This window comes from Barbus barbus, assembly GCF_936440315.1.
Source record: "Barbus barbus genome assembly, chromosome: 1".
NCBI classification, from domain to species: domain Eukaryota; kingdom Metazoa; phylum Chordata; class Actinopteri; order Cypriniformes; family Cyprinidae; genus Barbus; species Barbus barbus.
In genome coordinates, this window is record NC_136729.1 from 28,063,389 (window position 1) to 28,086,077 (window position 22,689).

Genomic DNA, 22,689 nt, shown 5'->3' on the forward strand with positions numbered 1-22,689 from the left:
TAAAAGCAATTTGGAAATGAAATGTCCATTGTGTGGTGCTAAAAGGTTAATGCTCCATTGTATTTGAAAAGAATGTTCCACCTAAACTCTACCAATAGTCTTAACAAAAGCCATCATAAGATCAATAAACATTTCCTGAAACATCCATGCCAGTTTAACTTGCTTCTACAAAGCCTTGAAGCTTTTTTTTTTTGTGTGTGTGTGTTCCATATCATTTTTCATGGGACTCGTACCCAAGCGTTATACATGACTCTACAAGTGTAATGCTGTAGGTGAGCAACTAAGCAAGCTTGTCAGAAAATTCATATGTATGGAGTTGTGTTAAAAATATGTTAGTATACAATTTGACCCTTTGCAGGGAATTTGTTTGAAAGGCGATATGACCAACAGAGGTGGGTAGAGTAGCCAAAAACTGTACTCAAGTAAAAGTAAAAGTACTTGTAGAAATATTTACTCAAGTCAAAGTAAAAGTAATAGTCTGAATAGTTACTTGAGTAAGAGTAAAAAAGTATCGGATAAAAAAACTACTCAAGTAGTTCGTTACTAGTTACTTTGGATCATATACTGAATATAGTCTATTTTTATTTAGATATATAGATATTTAGATACAATTTACACACACACACACACACACATATATATATATATATATATTTATATATACATATACATACACACTGCCGTTCAAAATATATATTTTTTTAATGTAATTTATTTCATTAAATCTTAATTTTTATTAGCCTTTACGCCAGTCTTCAGTGTCACATAATCCTTCAGAAATCATTCCAATATGTTGATTTATTATCAATGCTGTTCTTTTAACCTTCTATTCATAAAAAAAATCCTTAACAAAATGTCACATGTTCCAAAAAAAACTGCAAATCCCTGTTGGAAAAACCAGCATATGCTGGTATAGGTATGTTTTGAAGCATGGGATGCTGGTTTGAGCTGCTTTAATGGTCCGGCCAGCTTAAGTCCAGCACATGATCAGCATAAACCAGCATCCCAGCTTCAAAACATACCTAACTAGCATATGCTGTTTTTTTCAACAACACTGATAATAAATCAATATATTAGAATGATTGCTGAAGGATCATATGACTCTGAAAACTGGAGTAACAGCTGATAAAGATTCAGATTTGCATCACTGAATTAAATTATATTTTAAAGTATATTAATTGTTATTAATGAATTATTAATTATGTATTATTTATATAGGCTATGTATATAACCTCTGACACGGAGAAGAGAGAAATCTCCTCACATTCCTTTGGAACCGACAGCACTGTTCATCTAATAAAGATCTTCATAGCTAGCAAACCATAGCCTTTTCAAATTTGCTTTCAACTGACTGTAGATCCAAAGCCACGTCTTCATCGCTCTTGATGTTCTTAAACTTTCTGTTATCTGAGAGAGAACCGCTTCAGACTCAGCGCGTGCGGCAGGGAACTGAACGAATCATTCAAACTGATTCACTGGTTTGCCAACAGGTTTGTTCGAGCCTTCGAACAGAATTGACTCAAAAGAATGAATCATTCGCGAATGGGCATCGTTCATTGCCCAGAGAAAAGTAGACGGCGCGTTTGGAATAAACTGAAGCATTTTTAACTTTATTATTACGTATTGCAATAAGATAAAGTAACGAGAGGAGCGTCGCCCACAGTAACTAAGTAAAAGTACCGTTTTTTCACTAAAAATGTACTTGAGTAAGAGTAAAAGTACCCATTTTTAAATATACTCTAAAAGTATTAGTTACCCAAAAAATTTACTCAAGTAAATGTAACGAAGTAAATGTAACTCGTTACTACCCACCTCTGATGACCAATCATGATGCTGAAACTGCCATTTTTGTCCGATAAACAAACTAGAGAAGAGAAAATTAACGACAGTGTGCTTAACTTGAAAAACGGTGTATATTGACGTCTTTCCGCAGTTGAAACAGGACACCGTCCGATGTTAATTCATGTTTATTTCATACTATAACTAGTAAAGAGGAAGAGATGATCAGTTCACTGCCGCTTGAACTGAGGCACTACAGCGTTCATACCTAAAGTAACCTGCTCTGTCTTGTCAGTTTCCCCTTTTTTCTCCGTGATGTCTTTTTCACAGAATGAGTATACATGATGTGTGGCGTGAGAGGACCATGGCTTGTTGGATATAACAACAGTAATGAAGGGGGGTGGGGCTTTGCGAAGGGTCAATTATGCACTATGATAAAAGTGTTTTCAGGTCATAACATAGTACTCTTCTATATTTTGTTCAACTATTGTTCTATAGGATCCAAACAAAAAATTCTTTATTAATTCTGTCTTACCCTGTGATCATAATTTAAAGAGGAAAAACCCAGTTTTTTAGTCTGTATTTCCTCTCATTAAAACAAAATGTACATACATTTTGACAGAGGTTAAAAGTGAAAGCTCACAGTTTCAGCTGGTTGATAGTTTAATCTGACCTGTTAGCCAGCTGTACCGATCTGATCCTAAGAGAACTAAAAAAAAAAAAAGGCCAGAGAATCTAAATATAGTCCCTGCCTTTCACAGTATTATTAGGCTTGACCTACGAATGACTGGGTCTTTTTGTAAACATTCTTTTGGGCTGCTGCCCTTCAAAAATACGTAACCATAACCATTCATAACCCTCATGGGGTTTTTCGTAGCAAAATAATGTGTTGACAGTTTCAAAAGCAATTCATATTTTGTAGCATTTGCGTACATGTTGTATTTTTAAGATTACATTAGGGAACATCCTGAAAACGTCTGTATCGGGAGCTCTGCTTGAAGGTAAATAATCAGCCTGTTGTTTTTGGACATTACAATTCTTTCCTTACGCCCCAAGTGGAATGAACAACCCTGGATGTGATATGATTCTATGCTTTAATAGCAGAATACTCATGAAAGAGATCCTGAGACATTACACTGTTCATCTGTTGCCTGTGAATGAGTTCCTCGTGGCAAGATTTAGCAGCAACATGAGAGGAAGAGCATGAGGCAATGTGACACGCTTACCGATATTTTAAAAGAGCACCTGAGGCTGGGAACACGAGCAGAACGTAATGCCTGCTGTACATTCGATGCCAAACAGGCTTCGTTTACAGTCGTGGCGGGAAGGCTGCTGTTTGGCGTCACTCAGTGGCGTGGCTATTTTTGGCACACTGAATGTCTATATATAGCATACTTGTAAGGTCATCTGGGTCACGTTCGCCAGTGTCATCTCAACATAAACAGGAGATGGCTAGCTAAAAGGGATTGTGGGTAATCTTTCCTGTCTCACTAAATGTGAAACTGTTTCAGCCTGGTTATTATCCCGGGGATGTGGTTATTATTATCCATCTCTAAACAGCTTGGCCTGAAAAAAACGTGAATGAGGTTAAGCTCTCTCTTGCTTTCTCAATGTCAGTCTATTTTCTTTATTTATATGAGACATTATCAAACATAGATTGTTTAGTATATTTGAACTAAATCGACCAAACTCTTCACAGGGGGAAAAAATATTCAATTATCATTCCAAATGTTTTAATCGCCACTACTGTATTGCAAACAGGATATTATAGTTAGAGTAGATTGCATAAAAATAACAGAAATATAAAGAAAATCTGAGGCTCTCATGAAGTTCATTAAGTTGAATTGTTTTTCTCAGTGTACATGAGTGATCAAACGAGCTTGTTTTCAGATTGTTTTTATTTCAGTTCATCAGTCACAACTCTGATTTATCAGTCATTAACTGATTTATTTTTCGAACCCACAAAGTTTTTAATCACCACTAATTATTATAAACTACGATTGCAATAAAGATAGTAACTACATAGATTAAAAACAAATAAATAACATAGAAATATCACATGTAGAGAGATTTTTTAATTCTTCACAGTGGTACTAATCTATATATACGGTCTAATATGTCACTTTTCAGTAAAACCAAAAACGTATGGTATCAAAAGTTGATGCTACTTTCAAAACTATAGTGACCAAATGGTCTAGAATGCTCAGAAGTTAGAGAGAGACTTTAAGTGGCACTCGTTCCTGGCAGCCTTTGTTTGGTGGTGTTGAATTCTGGTAGGACAATCTCACAAATATAACAATCAGTATGACGCCTGTAAACAAGAACATAACATGTGATTGCAGGAACTGCAAATTGTGTTATCCTCTTCCGTTTCTAATCATTTCAGGATGTTCTGTATGAGCTGTGTACATGTCTCACCTATAATTCCCAGGGTTCCGAGCAGGATGCCCACTGTTGACTGAATAGTGGGCATGCCCTGAAGCTGTTTTGGTGCTGTTCTACAGTTCCCCCTCACATTACATGGGCAAACCGTCACTGTGAGAGAAACAATTACCATTGAGCTCTTTTTAAATACATTAGAGAGGCAATGGTTGCACACAGGAAAATAGGACATATTTATGGAGCACTAGGTGAGGGTGATTGCATCGGTGAGGTCTCATGGGAAACTAGCACTCATCACAAGATGAGACCGTGACAGGGAAAGAGAGTGGAGCCATGCACCTGTGGCTATGCCATGCATCATTGGAGACTGTGTGAACAGGATGTTTCAAGAGAGAATCTATTAAACCAATGAATGTGAATGCGTGACCAAGCAGACACAAAAACACACAGCATTGGTTCTCGACCTTTTTGACTCAAAGATGATGATTTCTGCTGTAATTACAACAACACTGCTTGCTTTAAAACCTTTTTATTAATTGGTAGTGTTGATATTAAATTAAACATGATTCACTATATATGATTTTAGATTATATCTTGTTTGTAGCATTTCAATTGTTTTATTTTTTAATATGAAGTGAAGTGAAGTGACATTCAGCCAAGTATGGTGACCCATACTCGGAATTCGTGCTCTGCATTTAACCCATCCAACGTGCACACACACACAGCAGTGAACACACACACACCGTGAACACACACCCGGAGCAGTGGGCAGCCATTTTATGCTGCAGCGCCCGGGGAGCAGTTGGGGGTTCGGTGCCTTGCTCAAGGGCACCTCAGTCATGGTATTGAGGGTGGAGAGAGCGCTGGATTCACTCCCCCCACCTACAATTCCTGCCGGCCGGAGACTCGAACCCGCAACCTTCGGATTACAAGTCCGACTCTCTAACCATTAGGCCACGACTTCCTAATATAATTATAAATTAATGTTAAATCATCCTGTGACCCCCTTGAGAACCCCTTGTTGTCAGATAATGTACTTAATATGCACATACAGTATGCTCAACATTTGCTCAAAATTATCTGTTTTTATTTAATTAAAATGTTTTTATTTAATATGAATGAATCAAAGTATTGGTCTTATCATGAGAAAAGTACATTTAAATAAGCTGTATGCATGTTTTATTTATTTTTAAATGAATTAAACTTCAACTGCATTAATCCACTTTTTACAATACTTCCAGAGAATATGCAAAAGGAAAAATCTAAATAAACATTGATTTAACGTGAAAAAAGTCTCACCTATTCTCACAACAGTAAGCTTTATGAGAAAACAAGGCTCCATCATTACAGATAATGAGTGACTACATTAGTGCTAAATTGTTTCACAAATATCCTCTGACTGAACAGTCATAAAGCTTATTTGTACATTTTTAATAACGTGAATGACGTGACTTTGCTTGCTTTATCATGGAAATGTGGCTTAATTGCATTCTTTATGTGTCGGGGGAACATTGTGAGAGATCTAAATTTAAAAATGTAATTTGTGACCTCCAGTAAACATTACAGTCTCCAGTGAGCCCATTTAACACAGTGTTCAGACAGCTAGTGAAAGCAATGTATGAATGTAATGAAATGACGTACATGGTTTCGTTCTTTACGTAAACATGCTCTCTTTTCATTCATTCAGTTCTATGTTAGTCTCTGTGCGTTACCTGGCAGATTGATGAATGTGCTTCTGGGTGGAGAGCTGCTGTCTGAGATGGTAAAGGGTACAATGTAAACATCTGGAGGCAGGTATGGGACATTCAAAGACAGGTTGGTGTGAGTGTCTGTGGAAAGAATGACATCTCAGCTTACATTTCCGTGAAAGATTAGTCATTAAGTACAATGTTATTGCTCTGTTGGCTCGACAAGATAAATATTAGCAATGCACTAAAATATGCTAGCATCAAGTTAGTAGCCCTAATGTTACTAAAACATGCTAGCTAGCAACATGCTAATAATGTGCTAAAACATGTTAGCAACAATGCTAGCAATGTGCTAAAACAGCTAAACAATGTGCTATAACATTCTAATAATGTGTTGCAATCTGTTAGTAACATACTAAGACACTACTAGCAGCATGCTCTTGCATGCAATGCCAAGGTAGCTGTATAACATCTATATATCCATCAAACTTTAAACTTTTATAAAACAAACCAGCATCACAATTTGTCCGTACAAATATTATTTTCTCTAGTTATTAATATGAGGTATAATGTTTACCCTTGACATTAACAAAAATAATTAGGTGACAAAACATTAAGCCAAGTCAAGCAGTCAAGTGTGACGCTGCTGAGTAAATCTTATGGAAAAACTCTGTCCAATCAGGATTTGGCCGTGTGACGCAAAAGCAAGAACTCAATCCAGTAAACAAGGGGCTGTTATCAGTCTCTGCTCACTCTTATCAATGGTCCAAGAAGCCCCACTAGTGTCCTTTGACATTAGAGACCTTTAATGTGCTAATCAACAGCGGACTAAAGGGGTCACCAGTACTAAGCTAGTACAGGATTATATCTCACAGGTATCTCTCTTGTCAGAGGTGACCAATATGTTGCCCATGGCCTCCACATCAAAAGCTTTCTGGTGGAAGCACTTAAAGAAATGTATTATAAACAATATAGACAGTACACTACAAGTATCTATTGGGCCTATTCATAATTTCCATTCACGTGACTGGCATGGAGACCGGGAAAACTGCAGCACAAGCGTGTCAATTTTCAAATCTGTTTCAAGCCTTGAATATTTCGAAAACGAAGAAAAACAAATATGTGTGATCAGACTTCATATTTTGTGCATGTGTAATCCATATACAGCACCTGCCAGTATTTCAATCACTAAAAACAGCTGGACATCCTGAAACTCTTAACATGAAAAACACTTAACGATGAGATTTTAATCAAATTACACCTTACTGATGATGCATACTAAATACAGGCAAACAGATGACTTCTTATTAGCAATTTTTAATCTTTATTTTTTGATCCTTAATTCAAATTCATCTCAAATTCAGGAACTGGAACTCCATCATACATTAAAGACATGGATGGGCTTGTGTCATGAGTGGACACACACATCACTCAAGCAAAGACACGTGTTCAGGGTGAAATATAAATTGAGACCTACAGACGCCAGACTACGTCATCCCTCACCATCATTCTCGACACGCTTTCATGATGGAGCGTGTAATGCTGGATGAGTAAAAAAAGAAGAGACAGAGGTGAGTGTGGAAAAAAAAAGAAACTCACTGTTGGATGTCTAAAGATCAATTAGATGAAAAGTCAGTGGAAGTACACTTTTAGCCTCTCAACCAACCGGCCCCAGCTGTGAGAGCATATAAATTAAGGGCAACATAATTACCCCATGTCACTAGAGGGGGCCTTTTTATCCATTAACAACAAGGAAAAAAACCTTGAGAAATACTTAGACAAAGGCCGAGAAGAAAACTTTGAGCGCGAAAGAAAAGGAGTGAATAACAGAATCAAAATCTACTGGATTCTGGTCCGTGACTCAGACGCTGCAACTAAGTCAACCTGTTCACCGGCATGAGCTTGGCACATTAATGATGCCTGAAGCTATCAGGAAGAAAGCCATTACGCTTATTACATCCAACACAGATTCGTCTGAAGACATTAGACATGGAGGGCAATTTTCTTCTTTGTCAGTACGCGCTTTTCCCCGACCTGCACCGAGTGTGCGATTCAGCAGGTGGAAAGCATTACACCCAGTTCTGATGACGTCTCAATTTGACTGCACGGATGTTACAGACAGAGATTTTCTTTTCAAATCTCTAATTTTATCCACATTGACGTCATTGCTAGAGGAGGTCAACATAAGGACATTTCAGCGCTATTGGGATTATAGAAGGTTTGGGCCAATTAAAATAGTCTGCCATGTATTTTTAAAATGACTGACAGATAAATAGATCTTTAAAGATGGGTCATGTAGTTCTTGTGCGATAAGGGAGATTTGTCACTTCACATTTAACTTATTCAATTCGTAGAAGGGCTGGAAGTGGTTAAAGAAAGAAACAAACCATTAATGGGAGTGAGCTTCCAGTTGCGGCGGACAGTGGCGTCACTGCGGAGGGAGAAGTTGAGCCTTCCTCCATGCTGGGGCCCATCGCTGTCCCGAGAGGCCAGCACCAGAGCCTGATCCTCCCAGCGAGGTGTGCACAGGTATTTCCAGGAGTAATCACCCACCAGAACTGGGCTGTTGTCATTTACATCCAGAATGTGCACTGTCACCAGTGTGGAGGCCGACAAAGAGGAATTACCTGAAGGAGAGAAGAGGTGGCACAACATATTAATCATTTTCATCTTGAGCTGTATTAAGTGTGCATTTAGCCTGTGTATTTCAGTATGTTGCTTTTTGGAAACGCTTACATAGATAACGCACTCAAAAATGAAGACATTTTGAAGAATGTCGGTAACCAAACAATTTTGGTGAGCATTAACTTCAACTGTATGCACAACAAGAGACTGAGATTTTTACAAATATCTGAACTGTCCTTTAGAATCCATATCTATATGCCATGCCTCAAATGCTTTATTATACTGTGCTCAGCTGATCAAGCCATGCATTATTAATATACTGTCCATAAAAAATATGCAACTTCAGCCATTGTTCAGTGGATTTGGAATTGTTGGTATGAATAAGCTGCTGCTTGTACTGTTTCTTCGCTATCTTCACTGCAGGAGATGTTTTAAAACAGACATTAACCTGATGATAAATACTGGTTAAGAGCTGTATCAAAGGCTGTGCAGATTGAGATCAGCGCTACATAGCTCAATGTCATCAGTCTGCGTTTAATCAAGAGAGAGCTACAGTATTATAAAACAATTAAAAACTGATTTGAAAAGGAATATCCAACTTTACATATTTATCTTGCAAATAACAGCTCTTACTGCCAGAATCACAACAGATGAAAAACTCCATAGACTACTTGATTTTACAAACTGCATGCAAGAGGGAGGAGAAAAAAGATAAAAAGGATAAACCCTAATTTTCCTGAAGGTGTTGAAAAATCAGAACATCTAGCAAGCCATAAATAAAACTGCAACTAATTTCAGATGAACTTGGGTTTGCATTTTAAGCCTGTCCTGCAAAAACATGCATATAGTCATACTTTATGTATTACAGTATTTTGTTTTGACACCTATATAGCAAAGACATTAATATATTGAGCTGAATTTTACCCTCTTAACTATAGAATTGCTTAACTTCAAATTGTATTTTTGTTAACTTTTTTTTAAAATATAGTTTAGTTTGAGATTAATCAATAATTGGCAGATCACCTGTGGTATTGGCTCATGGACCCCCTGTTGAAGCCCCTTCACTAACGAATGACCCATAAATGACTCATGAGTTAAAGACCAGACCTTAAAGGAGAAGTTTTTAAGATTTGCTCTGTCAAAATTCAGTCTCTTAATCATGTTTGTTGTTCATTGACTACCGTAAGTATGTCATCCATGGGTTTATCTCCCCCAAAATTGTAAACATTGAACTTCCCCTGCTCAGATTCGTAAACCTTTTTCCAGCCTAATCTGAAATGAAAGATTGGGGCATAGCTACTGTTGCAGGCAGGCGGTGTTTAGCCAGTGTGATGCGTTATATGGGAAAAGAAATTCAGATTTGCTTAAAGAAGTACAAGTCAAAATGTGAAGATTTGCAAAATATACAGAGATAGACAACACCGTAAAATAAGGGTAAACATTTGGCGGTGCTTTTAAAAGTCGCAGGAATTAAATGGAATGATTGGGTTTCTGGGTGATTGGGTGACTGTGGAGGCCATTTGAGTAAAGTGAACTCATTGTCATGTTAAAGAAACCAGTCTGTAGTCAACACGGGATGGACATGGTCAGCAACAATACTGTGGCGTTTAAACAATGCTCATTTGGTACTAAGGGACCCAAAGTATGCCAAGAAAATATCCCCCACACCATTACACCACCACCACCAGCCTGAACCGTTGAGACAAGGCAGGATGGATCCATGCTTTCATGTTCTTTACGCCAAATTCTGACCCTACCATCTGAATGTCGCAGCAGAAATTGAGACTCATCAGACCAGGCAACGTTTATCCAATCTTCTATTATCCAATTTTGGAGAGCCTGTGCGAATTGTAGCCTCCGTTTCCTGTTCTTAGCTTACTTACTTACTTTTACTTTTGTCATTTAGCAGACGCTTTTGTCCAAAGCGACTTACAAATAAGAAAAAGTAACTAAAACTAAAAAGTTACAACTCTATAAATACTATCTACCCACATATTTAAGAAAATAAAGAAATTAAATAAAATTAACACATGCATATAACAACAACATTTCAATAATAAACATATCAATGAAAAAATTAAATAAAAAGCTACTACTATCCCTTGCCGGTGTCCCTGCCCGGTGGAGTCGCACGGTAGAGTCGATGGACTTTACACTCTTTACTTTTTTACTTTTGTCATTTAGCAGACGCTTTTGTCCAAAGCGACTTACAAATAAGAAAAAGTAACTAAAACTAAAAAGTTACAACTCTATAAATACTATCTACCCACATATTTAAGAAAATAAAGAAATTAAATAAAATTAACACATGCATATAACAACAACATTTCAATAATAAACATATCAATGAAAAAATTAAATAAAAAGCTACTACTATCCCTTGCCGGTGTCCCTGCCCGGTGGAGTCGCACGGTAGAGTCGATGGTCTTTACACTCTTTACTTTTTTACTTTTGTCATTTAGCAGACGCTTTTGTCCAAAGCGACTTACAAATAAGAAAAAGTAACTAAAACTAAAAAGTTACAACTCTATAAATATTATCTACCCACATATTTAAGAAAATAAAGAAATTAAATAAAATTAACACATGCATATAACAACAACATTTCAATAATAAACATATCAATGAAAAAATTAAATAAAAAGCTACTACTATCCCTTGCCGGTGTCCCTGCCCGGTGGAGTCGCACGGTAGAGTCGATGGTCTTTACACTCTTTGGTCTTCACACTAGGAGGGCTTCACACGACGACTGCCGCGACCGCTGCCGCGGTATAATAACCTTTATTATACCAATCTAACAAATGATCATTTCAATTCAGCTGGACCCACTTTCCTGTTTATCAACTACAAATGGCCAAGCAAGTGCACACACTGACAAGATACACGATACAGTACGAGACCAAACGCGATTTCAGCAACTCTCATCCTAGTAAACAAAATAAGCGTTTCCTAGCAACGGCTTAGCTGACAGGAGCGGCACCCAGTGTGGTCTTCTGCTGCTGTTGCCCATCTGCTTCAGGGTTCAACGTGTTGTGCGTTCAGAGATGTATTCTGCATACCTTGGTTGTAACGAGTGGTTATTTGAGTTACTGTTGCCTTTCTATCATCTCTAACCAGTCTACCCATTCTCCTCTGACATCAACAAGGCATTTTCGTCCACACAACTGCCGCTCGCTGGATATTTTCTCTTTTTTGGACCATTCTCTGTAAACCCTAGAGATGATTGTGCATGAAAATCCCAGTAGATCAGCAGCTTTTGAAATGCTCTGACCAGCCTGTCTGGCACCAACAACCATTCCACGTTCAAAGTCACTTAAATCCCCTTTCTTCCCCATTCTGATGCTCAGTTTAAACGTGTATATATATATATATATATTATATAAATAATATTCATACACAAAATTATCTGAAAACCATGTGGCATAATTTCCTTCCTACAGCTTTGTAGCCCTTTCTGTCTGTTTTTATGCATCTCTTTCAGTAGCTCAGAGTAAAATACAATTCCTTGAAGGTCAGAAACTCTCAGATACCAAGGTATATTATTTTTTGTCTATCATCTATAGTTTCGTTATTTCTCCCTCCTCTTATAACATCCCTCTCATTTTCGACCCTGCTTCAACACTCAGGACCACGCAAGACAGGGAGTTGTGAGTCATATCTCTTGTTCTCATCTCATCTCTCTCCTTTTTCTCCCCCGTAAATATTTGTGACTGAGCATTCAGGCCTGGACTGATTTCTCATTTGAGAGCGCTGATGGGGGCAGATGGTAATTGGAGGGTGAACCGTGTGTCCTTCACACCTCAAATCTTTGATCTGCGCCCTACGTTCAGGTGCGAAGGAAAGATGTGTAATTCTATACAACACACATATCGCTCACACGCCGCAACATCTCAGCTGGTGACTCATTCACTGCTAGTTACAATGTCTGAGATTTCTCTCACGGTGTGTGGATGTGGCCTAGAATTTTCAATGAGATTTGAAACTGAATAGAGCCTGTCACAGCGTTTTGAAATGTCAAGTGTCTCAGCAACACTGATGATTTTGAAAGAGAGAAAGCCGAGGGATGTTGATTTTCCCCAGATGTCTCGCATTGATAGCATCTTCTTCTTGTACTTGCTCTGTATAATAACTTCAGTTTGATGGACATGTTTATTCAAACAAACAACATGAATTGACAGCCCTCCACAGTGAATGCACAGCAAGAGGAGGGGGTCAAATATATCTTACGCCCATCTTCAGCCACCACCTCCATGGTGTAGGTGCTGTTCTCCTCTCTGTCCAAAGCCTGGACCGTCTTGAGCTCTCCGGAGTACTTCCCAATGGAGAAATATTTCTTAGTGTCTCCTCTCAGCGAATACCTGAGGAAACAACAGTGATAATTTGAATTTACATCATTGTCTTTTCTAATGAAGCAATTATAACAATATGGATTAGAATACAAAAAAAGGGTGGCTTTGTTAAAACAGGGATCCAGAAATGTTAATGCTCAACAACAAAGAAAAATAAATGGATACTTTTATTGAGCAAGGATACATTGAAGTAATCAAATGTGACAGTAAAGTCTTGTTACGTAAGTTTTGTTCTTTCTGTTCCTCAAAGAATCCTGAAACCAGTTATTTTAAATTGTAATAATATTTTACAGTATTACTGTTTTTACTGTATTTTAGATTAAGATTCAAATTCTTTTCCACCTTCCAATGGGAAATATATGATTGAAACCTATATGAACAAGTAACTATTCTTGAGGCAGTCCACTCAAATCACACCAGATGCCATTCATTTTATGCACTACTTCCCCTGCTGTTTAGCCAAGGAACCAGAATCAGTCATGTCCGGTACATGACATTATGTGGCAACATCTGAACGGCATGATAACACCTGCTTGTACATTGTGTACAATCCACAACCTGAACAGACCACAGTAATTGACAATGACAATAAGACACATTCAATATATTAAATCATGCTTCAGCACATTTACATTTAAGTGTACAGTAGTCAACATTTGAAGTGGATCAAAAAAGTTCATCAAAGACAAGAATGGGTATTGTTTTGGTTTTAGGACAACTTTGATGAAAGGTTTTGATCCACTTCAAATGTTGACTACTGTACACTTCTGGGTTAAGAGTAGAGTTTTAGTTTAAGCAAATAGTGAATTTCCTCTGTGTGGTTTAGATTTTGAGAATGTGGTATTTGTGTCAATTGAGATTTATTCATTTGGTAGATTTATTAAATCTCTCATAGTTTATGAATGAAAGGGACAACTGGAAGATGTCGCAGGGCGGGAATCCATGTATAGATACAATTTGTATTGTGATAGGTAGTTGTACTAATTTAAATGAGTGAAATAAATCCTTACCTGATTGGATGAGAGTCAGGGTCATAACCTCTGATTGTGGCAATAACACGTCCTGGCTCCTCCCCTTCTCTGACAGTGACTTCATAATGGCTTTGAGACAAAACGGGCCCTTCATTGATGTCATCGATAAAAATGGTGACAGTTGCTGTGGATGCTGGTCCGTATCTGCCTCGGACCAGAGCCACTGGGTTCTGTGCGCTCAGCACCAGTATGTACTCATTCTCCCGCTCAAAGTCTAGCACCTGCACACAAATGAACACACTGTTAGTACAGTATGTTTTTTTTTTGATGCATGGAGAATGGCTTCAAGAGAAAATAATGGCACTCTGATTTTTTGTTCTTTTTTAATGATCATAATTACAGTGCTCTCATTTTCACAGACAGTTCTCTTCATAATCTGTACCAGCACACTAGACCAGGACAAAATCACACCATTTCAGAGTGTCTCAATAGTCATCACAATGTGTCAAACTGCATTTCTGAAGGTAAAATGTTTTCAAACCAGGCTCTGAATGACCCATTGTATGCTCTGATGTCATTCATCAAACTGAAGGTCAGCTATTTCTGTGGATGCGCACAACCTGCTGACATCACTCTGACTGTATTTCATATACTGGGCTGTCTTCCAGGAAAACAGGGCTGTAATACAAAAGGTAACAGAATGCAGATACATGTCGATCTGAGAGTGGGCGGTAATGACACGCCATTACCAATGTCAAAACACTCTTTGTTTGTCCATACCTGTAATTGTCAACTTAATTCTCAAGGCTTCACCTTTAAAGCTTGTTTGTTGAAAAATCATCAACAACAAAAATCATCTCGACTATAATTGAGAACAAATCCTGATGTCAGTGGTGGTGCAAATACTGCAAATGCTGTATTTGTGTTTATGTTCCCAGAAAGGAGAAAATTAGCTACTGACTGGAAATGAACAGCATTACCATTTTTCCACTAGTAATATCACATCCAAACTTCACTTAATTCATTAAGTCATTTAATTCACTTGTATTTAAAAGAGCAGACAGGATTCTGACCAGACCCTGATGTTCTGCCATTCTTTGACTTATTCCAGATGTTATCTCAGTCAACCACAACAACAGGTTCCTGTACAACTAGGATCTACAAATCAAATGGCAACCAGAAACCTGGTAGTAGAGTTTGATGACCGGTTAAGACTTCATTGGCCACTTTTCCACAAACACACAAGCTTGCAGGTTCAACTTTATGACATCAGGAAAATGAAACCATTCTTGTCATTTAACTTTGACCTCTTTTTTTCAAATTCAGTTTAAGAAGCTCTATTTTTACAACAATGCATTTCTAATAATGTTACAGAAAGCTCTGTTCTTTTGCTCCACTCAGAACACATGAATGTGTTTAGCACACTTGTCACCATGGACAAGAAACGAGCTGTTCTCAAATCCTCAGCCAATCCCTGCATAAAACAAACTGATCCCTAGTTCCTGACAACTGTAAAAACATAATCTAACATGCTTCAAGACAACATCAAATTCCATTTATTACTGTTGTGTACCTAAAAACTGTTCTTCTACTGAGAAATACAAAATATATGTGGTCTCCAATGCTGCAAACATGACATACTGTAATTACGCTTGCTAAGTAAGAATACAATACATCTACTTAATTACTGAGCCACAGAACAACAACAGAGAGCATTGTGCAGAGTAAACGAGAACACATATGAACACATGGTAAAACAAATGGCTCAGTTCCTTGACATCTAAGTAAATGTAAAGTTTCAATAAAGTTTCAATAATTGAAATATCATCAACTCCCAGCTTGTAATCTGACAAAACATAAATAAAAGATGTCAGGAATGGATCAAACTTGTTGTATTTCACAAAGAGTGGAGAGAGTCCAAGATCAAGGGAACCAGTGACACTAATCAGTGGGACAACTGCATCACCTGAAGGGAATGTGGGTAAAAGTGTGGATCAGGTCTTGAGCCCTGGATGAATGGCCTGCTAAATAATGACTTAACTGTTTGTTTTCATATGATGACCTCAAAAAGTATTTAAAAACCTAAGCCCCACATAATATGTATAAATTTAACTGTGTCTGATCAAACCAAGTGGCGTTTGAAAACATCCTAGACATTTTCTGGTCATTTATTTACATGAGCCATTTTAACCAACTTGGCTATCTTTACCGAATTTTGAGTTCACACCGTTTTTGAAGAGTATATAAACTCTTTTTGAGAGAAAAAAGTAGTGTTTGAACTCTTGAGGGCTGAGTGGTGAACAACTTAATACTTAAACCTCATCATGTACTTAACGTTACCTATAAAAAACCAGCTAGTATAAATGAAACGAAGTAAACACAGAGCTAATGATAGTAACTCAAGAGTATGAACAATCATACATTTTGACGATGAGTATCTGCAGTGTCAGTCCCATTCTGTAAGCGCTTCACAAAACTGCACGTGGCTCACTTGGCTGTGTTTAGAAGTTTCCGACAGAACATCAATTTCAGATCACAGATTAACAGTTGTATAAACAAAGAACAATCACATAATGTCAGGGTGATAATTCAAGATTTTTTCCCTAATTCAGTGAAAAAGAACAGACCACAGAGTTTTTTTTTTTAAATCCTCAGCTTTTCCCAACACCTTTATTGAAACGTATGCTTGTGCTTTAAAAGTGCATTCTTGTGCAACTTGGTTTGATGTTTGTCTGTATGACTGGCAGTAGTATTGGGGCAGAGACGATACCTTATCAAGGATGAGGGCAGCTTCATTGGTCTGTCTGTCAGTCACTAGAGTGAAAACCTCCTCCTCATTCCCAGATTCAAGTCTGTAGTCCACCTGCCAGTTGTCTCCACCCCACTCATCCGCATCCCATGCTGACACTACGGAGACTGTGGTGCCCACTGAGGAGTCCTCAGCCAGGTGGAAGGGTCCATACTAAAGAGAGAGAAATTAATGATTTTGGTAACACTTCATTTTAAGGACCAATTCTCACTATTAACATCCATATAAGTAGCATATGTATTAGTACTTTTAAAGCACATATTGATGCCTTATTCTGCATGTCCATATTTTTTGATCCCTTCCTACCCAATACCTAAACTTAACTACCTTACTAACTAGGCCTATTAATAAGCAACAAATTATGAGTTTTTTTTGTTTTGTTTTTTTTAGTTAATAGTGAATATGTGTTCCCTAATGTAAAATGGACAATAAAGAAATCATTAAAAAGTGTGTGATTAGAAAACAGAATATTTGTGACAACGTTATGGTCAGAGCCTTTAAATAATATTTAGGTTTCTATGATGTCTGCATAAAATGTGTAATTTTTGAGTGTTCTCCAGTTTAGGAAAACAGAACATGTAATGCAATAAAACATTACATAAACACTACTGTTCAAAAAGTCAGTAAGGTTTTCTTAATAATAATAATATATACATTTATTTAGAACAAAAATACATATATAAATAAATCTGTAATCATTTACTCGCCCTCAAATTGTTCCACGATTCTTTAAAATATCTCCTTTTTTGCATAACAAATGAATTAAATTCAGGTAACACTCTATAATAACTGCACGCTATGAATCATTAGTTAAGCATTAGCAAATAGTCAATTCAACCTTTATAAACATTGTTCCAACATTAATAGGCATTAGTAAGCAGGTTAAATACAGCTATAAATATTTTGTTCTTGAGCATATCTAGGTTTAATAATTGTATTTTCATACTTGATGATCAATTTATAATTTCTAAATTATTACGTTATTTACAAACCAGTTATTTAGAAGTTGTCAGTGGTTCATAAGATCATTTAGAAAGTGTAAGTCAATCATTAATAAACTATTTAAATGTACATGAATAAATATTATTATTTAGACACATAATAATAGTTGCTCACGTGTATTAATGAATGCTTTATTAACACATATTCCTGATGTGCTGATAAAACATTTAGTGGTTGTCAGCTATCAATTTTTGTGAGCTCATCTAAAGTCAGGAATATTTATACCTTAAGCATTTACAAAGGAGATTTAAAGGCTCATTTATCTTCCAAACAGAAAAGTTAAACACAGAGGGATACAGAACACAGACATATTTTTTCAAGATGCACAAAATGAAACTGTACAACGGTGCACTTGATAAAAAATGAAAAATAAACCTCTGTAATTTCATAGAAAAAAATACAAATAAAAATTCAAGAGTACAATTAATTTTTTTGTTCTGTATCCCTTTGTGTTGTTTATTTTTTTCTGTTAGTAAGATAACAGCCTTTAAATCTCCTTTGTAAAAATATGCTTATAAATAAAGAACAAGGCAGCTGTATTTAGAAACTGCTTACTAATGACAATTAATGTTGGGGCAATGCTTTATAAAGGATGAACTGACTATTTTACTAATGCTTACCTAATGATTCATAGTGTGCAGTTATTATAAAGTGTTACCGAAATTCATAAAGATTTTGAGCAAACTTGAAGTAAATGACAGAATTTTCATTTTTGGGTGAACTATCCCTTTACCTTCATCAAAAGTAACAGGAAAGACATTTATATAGTTACAAAAAACTATTTCAAATCAATTCTGTTCCGAGAATCCTGAAGATGTATCACAGTTTCCACAAATATATTAAGCAGCACAACTGTTTTCAACAACAATAATAATAATAATAATAATAATACAAAATGTTGTGACCCCCAATAGTTCTGGGCCCCTTGCACTCAGTCCCACTTTTTCCCTGAATAGCTGTAAGTGGAGAAAGATTCTTTCTGAATTCAGATGGTGTAGGTACAACATCTACCAGCAGGAGCTAACAACACCTAACTAGACAACCTTGGCCACTTGGTACAGTGTTGCTGACATTGAGAACTTCAGAGTCTTAAAAGAGCTGTATTCAGATGCTAGTCACTCTTTTACAATCAAGGACTGTCAACACACCCCCAGCACTTCCCAACTAAACTCCTGACATACAGACATGACTTTCTAAAAATGTTACTTTAAGAGAGAGTGAAATAAAGATATGGAAACTAAAAATAAGGAGAGTGTCTCGCAAGAGAGTAGAAAATGTGTGTTTATGTGTACTGTATTTCTGCATACAATGCTATTCATTAATGTAAGTCCAGCACCATTCATCAAAACATCATTCCTCTTGGCTGCATCCTAGTGCCTAAAATTCATTGTCAACTAAATTAGGGGATACATAATGGAAATTAAAGTCACACAGCCAGTGAAGAGGGCTTTATGGATCTTTCTAGAATGCAGAACAAGGCATGTCTTCCTCTTCTTTCAAAGCGGATCTAAATATACCTGCTGAATTCAAGCCAGCGCTGCTTTTTTACCCCTCCACTGCTGCTGCCCTCCATCTTCACACCAGCACTCTGTCTGCACCCACATACATCTCCTGTATTATTCACAACACGTAGGCGTAAACACGCAGGGTATTTTCCAGAAATCAGGGACCACTGCCTGCCTCCATCCTGTATCTGCTCTCCATCTCTCCCTTTGCTCATCTCTTCCCGTCACTGTAGTCAGTGCGCATCTCACTATTTATTATTCAACTCGGCTGCATCAGTGAACAAAGATGATGACATAAGAAAAGCGCTTAAGGCTGTTCTACATATGCGCTCATGTACTATAAATAGATAGTGCTACAAATTAGTAAGGGGTCATTTTTAGGACATCACCTCAGGATAAGACATTTTTCCAAAAATAGGAGAATCAGATATGTTATGCAAACATTTGATCTTATACTCGACAATAACATCACAGCACAGTCTATTATATTTAATTTGGGTCCCACTATATATTAAGTGGCCTTAACTACTGTGTACTTAAATTTAAATGAATCATTTGGTACAATGCACTTACTGTGTGTACATATAGGTATTTTTTTTAAATATATAAGTACAATGTAAAAACATGTATGTAATTACATCTGTAATTAATTTCTGTAATTACATTTATAATTACAATGTTGACCCATCCCTCACATCTTAACCCACCCTTAAACCTACCCATACCACCAAACCTGTCCCTAACCTTTCCTGTATCCCACCTCAATAGCAGCAAAAGTGTGTTGCAATACAATATGAACACAATAAGTACATTGTACTTATTTTTTGATGCAAGTACATAGTAGTTAAGGCCACCTAATATAAAGTGTGACCTTAATTTGTTTACTCAATGCAATTATGTACTTATATTAACATTCTGGCCAGTTTAGATAAGGTGAAAAATAATGTTATTGTTACTGGTTGATAATTAAAAAAATAATAATTCTATAATTTATATGTATAACTTTTCTATAAACTAAAACTGATCTAAAAAAAGAGAAACCTAAAATCTTTAAATGCCACAAGTGATTTTGTTTGTTTATGGTTTAATGGTTGATTTGATGGTTAACTATTATATTAATTGATTTATAAATTTATAGACCTAAAAGACTTTACCTTCGCCATGACACATTCACTCAAGAATGAAAATTATTTCATGATTTACTCACCCTTATGTCATTCCAAATCCTTTTTTTTTTCCACATGTGGAACATAAAAGATGATATTTTGAAGTATTATGGAAGAAAAATAATACAGGTAAACAAACATTTGTACTGTAAATACAATATAAGTCAATGGGAACCTACATTGTTACCAAAATTCTTCAAAAAATCTTCTTTTGTGTTCTGCAGAAGAATATAATGCAAGCAGGTTGAAATGAGGGTGAGAATTTTCATTTTTGGGTGAACTATCCCTTTAATCTAAATATTAAATAAAAGAAAGTATCCAATATCAACCAATACAAATAAATTGAAAATATATAATATAAAGTTGGCTGATAATTGAAATATGCATCATTCATTCCTAAATGTAATATATTTTCAGATAGAGATCTGGTCCCTTGAATATAACAATCTTGAAAATAACATAAACCTATAACCTATATAAATAATACTCTGCTTTTCAACTGTGTAAGACATAATAAAAGTGAATGAAAAATGGCTTGTAGGCAAGCAATCAAAGATCATTACTGGTAAAATGCAGAAATCATCTGAATAAGCTTAATTAAATCATACAATTATAGCTGTGAACGTTGTCCATTTGCAGTGCTCAAAACTAAAAAAAAAGAAACACTCCCAGCTAAATTATTCCATGTCCATAAGCCTGAGATTAAAGCATGGATTCCCCCTGAAAGCTCTTTATCTCATCTGTCTCTGTAAATCACATTTTCTAGAACAACAGGTGTTGTGTACACACACACACACACACACAAAGCGAAATAAGGAGGGAAAAACTGAGGTGACAGGAAAAACATCAACAGTGATCTCAACCACAAAACTGAAAATACTATATAACAGAGACATAGCAGTAGAGCACAGTCCATACCTCATGATGGGAAAAGATTGGTGGGTTATTGTTTTCATCCAAAACTTTGACTATGACAGTGCAGGAGCTGTTTAGTCCTGAGAAACAAGTCAGAGAACATATTGATTATCTATTAATAACAATATTGTTAGTTCTGTTGACTGCCATTAATATCAAGTGACATAAAAAGTCTTGCAAGATCTCATGTTACTGTGTGACAGCATATCAGATTCTACATGGCATATTATTTATGTCAGCTGACACAAAGTAAACTGGAAAGAAGTGACATTTTGAGAGCCATTAGTTGGATCCATAAAATTACAGAGATCAATTATAGCAGCTCCATCATGCTGCGTAACTACAGTAACTACCTCAAGTGTTATATGAAATTATGCTTGAGCATCACAATGTGAAATCTGAAAAAAGGCATCTCTAATCAAACAAACCAATCAGAGAAAATTGCACAAAATGACACCTTTTTTAATTACATGGTGCCATTCTACTAGACTAATTTAGCATTGAGCAGTGTTGGGGATGCGTCAACCTTTAGCGTCCTCTGCTGTGATGGTCAGTGTGTACTGTGGAGCGGTGCCCTCCATGCTGTCCGCTTGCACTGTGATCACTCCCGAGTCCCGGTCCACTCGAAACAAATTTCGGGGCGTCTCAGGCATCTGGCCCACCAGCCGATAAAATATACGCACGTTATCAGTTTTCGGATCGTCGTTGTCAGCTGCTTGGACTGTGAGAATTTCTGTACCTGCGAGTAGAAGATCAAACCACTCCCTAAACCTGCTTTGTTTTAGTATTTAAATAGCATTTATATAGTGTGTGCGTTTGTGTGTTAAACCTTTAGTCGCAAGCTCCTTGACCACAGTGTGGTACTGCATCTGTGGGAACGTGGGCCTATTGTCATTGGCGTCTCCCACCATCACTCGAAGCTCCACGGGCTTAGCAATCTCTCTGCCATCTGGCCTCTCTACCACTATGTCAATATGAAACTAAAGGGAAAAGGGATTCTTGTGAATTCTCATTTGGAAAGAAATCAGTATGGCCTGGAGTACACGATGAAAACAAATCATGCTCGCTCAATGAAATCCCAAATGTACTACACATTGAATAGAAAAAATGATTAAAAACGAAATAAGAATGTATGGAAAATATGCTCGTATTGTATTTGTGATCACTTTTAACAATAGTAACAGTGATTAAAGTAAATATCAAAGATGGCGACATCCAAAACTGCAAAGTCTTATCACATGTGACACGACAACAGTTCAACTGAAGCGTTCCACATTAATTAATCAGCAGAAGGTTTAAATTTTATACCTCAGTAAGGAGGGGATTTGAGTCACACACAGACCAAATAAACTGTCTGGAGTAGCTCTGGTAAAGGACGGTGACTGGATTTAAACCTTCAGATAACACAAAGCTCATAGCTGCATCTCTGAATATTACCGGAACCATTCATGAAAAGCCACAACATGCCGCAGAGGGGCTCTCTCGCACTGTATAACGT

General features: G+C 36.8%; 1 protein-coding gene across 2 annotated transcripts in view; it reads right to left on the reverse strand.

Moving 5' to 3' along the window:
* Nucleotides 1-3,666: 3,666 nt before the first annotated feature.
* Nucleotides 3,667-22,689, reverse strand: part of LOC306869627 (cadherin-17-like) — a 31,332-nt gene continuing 12,309 nt past the window's right edge. Inside the window, exons 9-18 of one of the 2 annotated variants that reach the window (XM_079416444.1) lie at nucleotides 22,021-22,171; nucleotides 21,718-21,930; nucleotides 21,195-21,271; nucleotides 16,565-16,756; nucleotides 13,834-14,075; nucleotides 12,702-12,832; nucleotides 8,237-8,476; nucleotides 5,874-5,990; nucleotides 4,198-4,314; nucleotides 3,667-4,090 (exon numbers count right to left, since the gene is read on the reverse strand). In XM_079416444.1, coding sequence (XP_079272570.1) covers nucleotides 3,990-4,090; nucleotides 4,198-4,314; nucleotides 5,874-5,990; nucleotides 8,237-8,476; nucleotides 12,702-12,832; nucleotides 13,834-14,075; nucleotides 16,565-16,756; nucleotides 21,195-21,271; nucleotides 21,718-21,930; nucleotides 22,021-22,171 — 1,581 coding nt within the window. In that variant the 3' untranslated portion in view covers nucleotides 3,667-3,989. The remainder of the gene's footprint in view (nucleotides 4,091-4,197; nucleotides 4,315-5,873; nucleotides 5,991-8,236; nucleotides 8,477-12,701; nucleotides 12,833-13,833; nucleotides 14,076-16,564; nucleotides 16,757-21,194; nucleotides 21,272-21,717; nucleotides 21,931-22,020; nucleotides 22,172-22,689) is intronic. The other variant, XM_079416445.1, reaches the window with a different exon arrangement.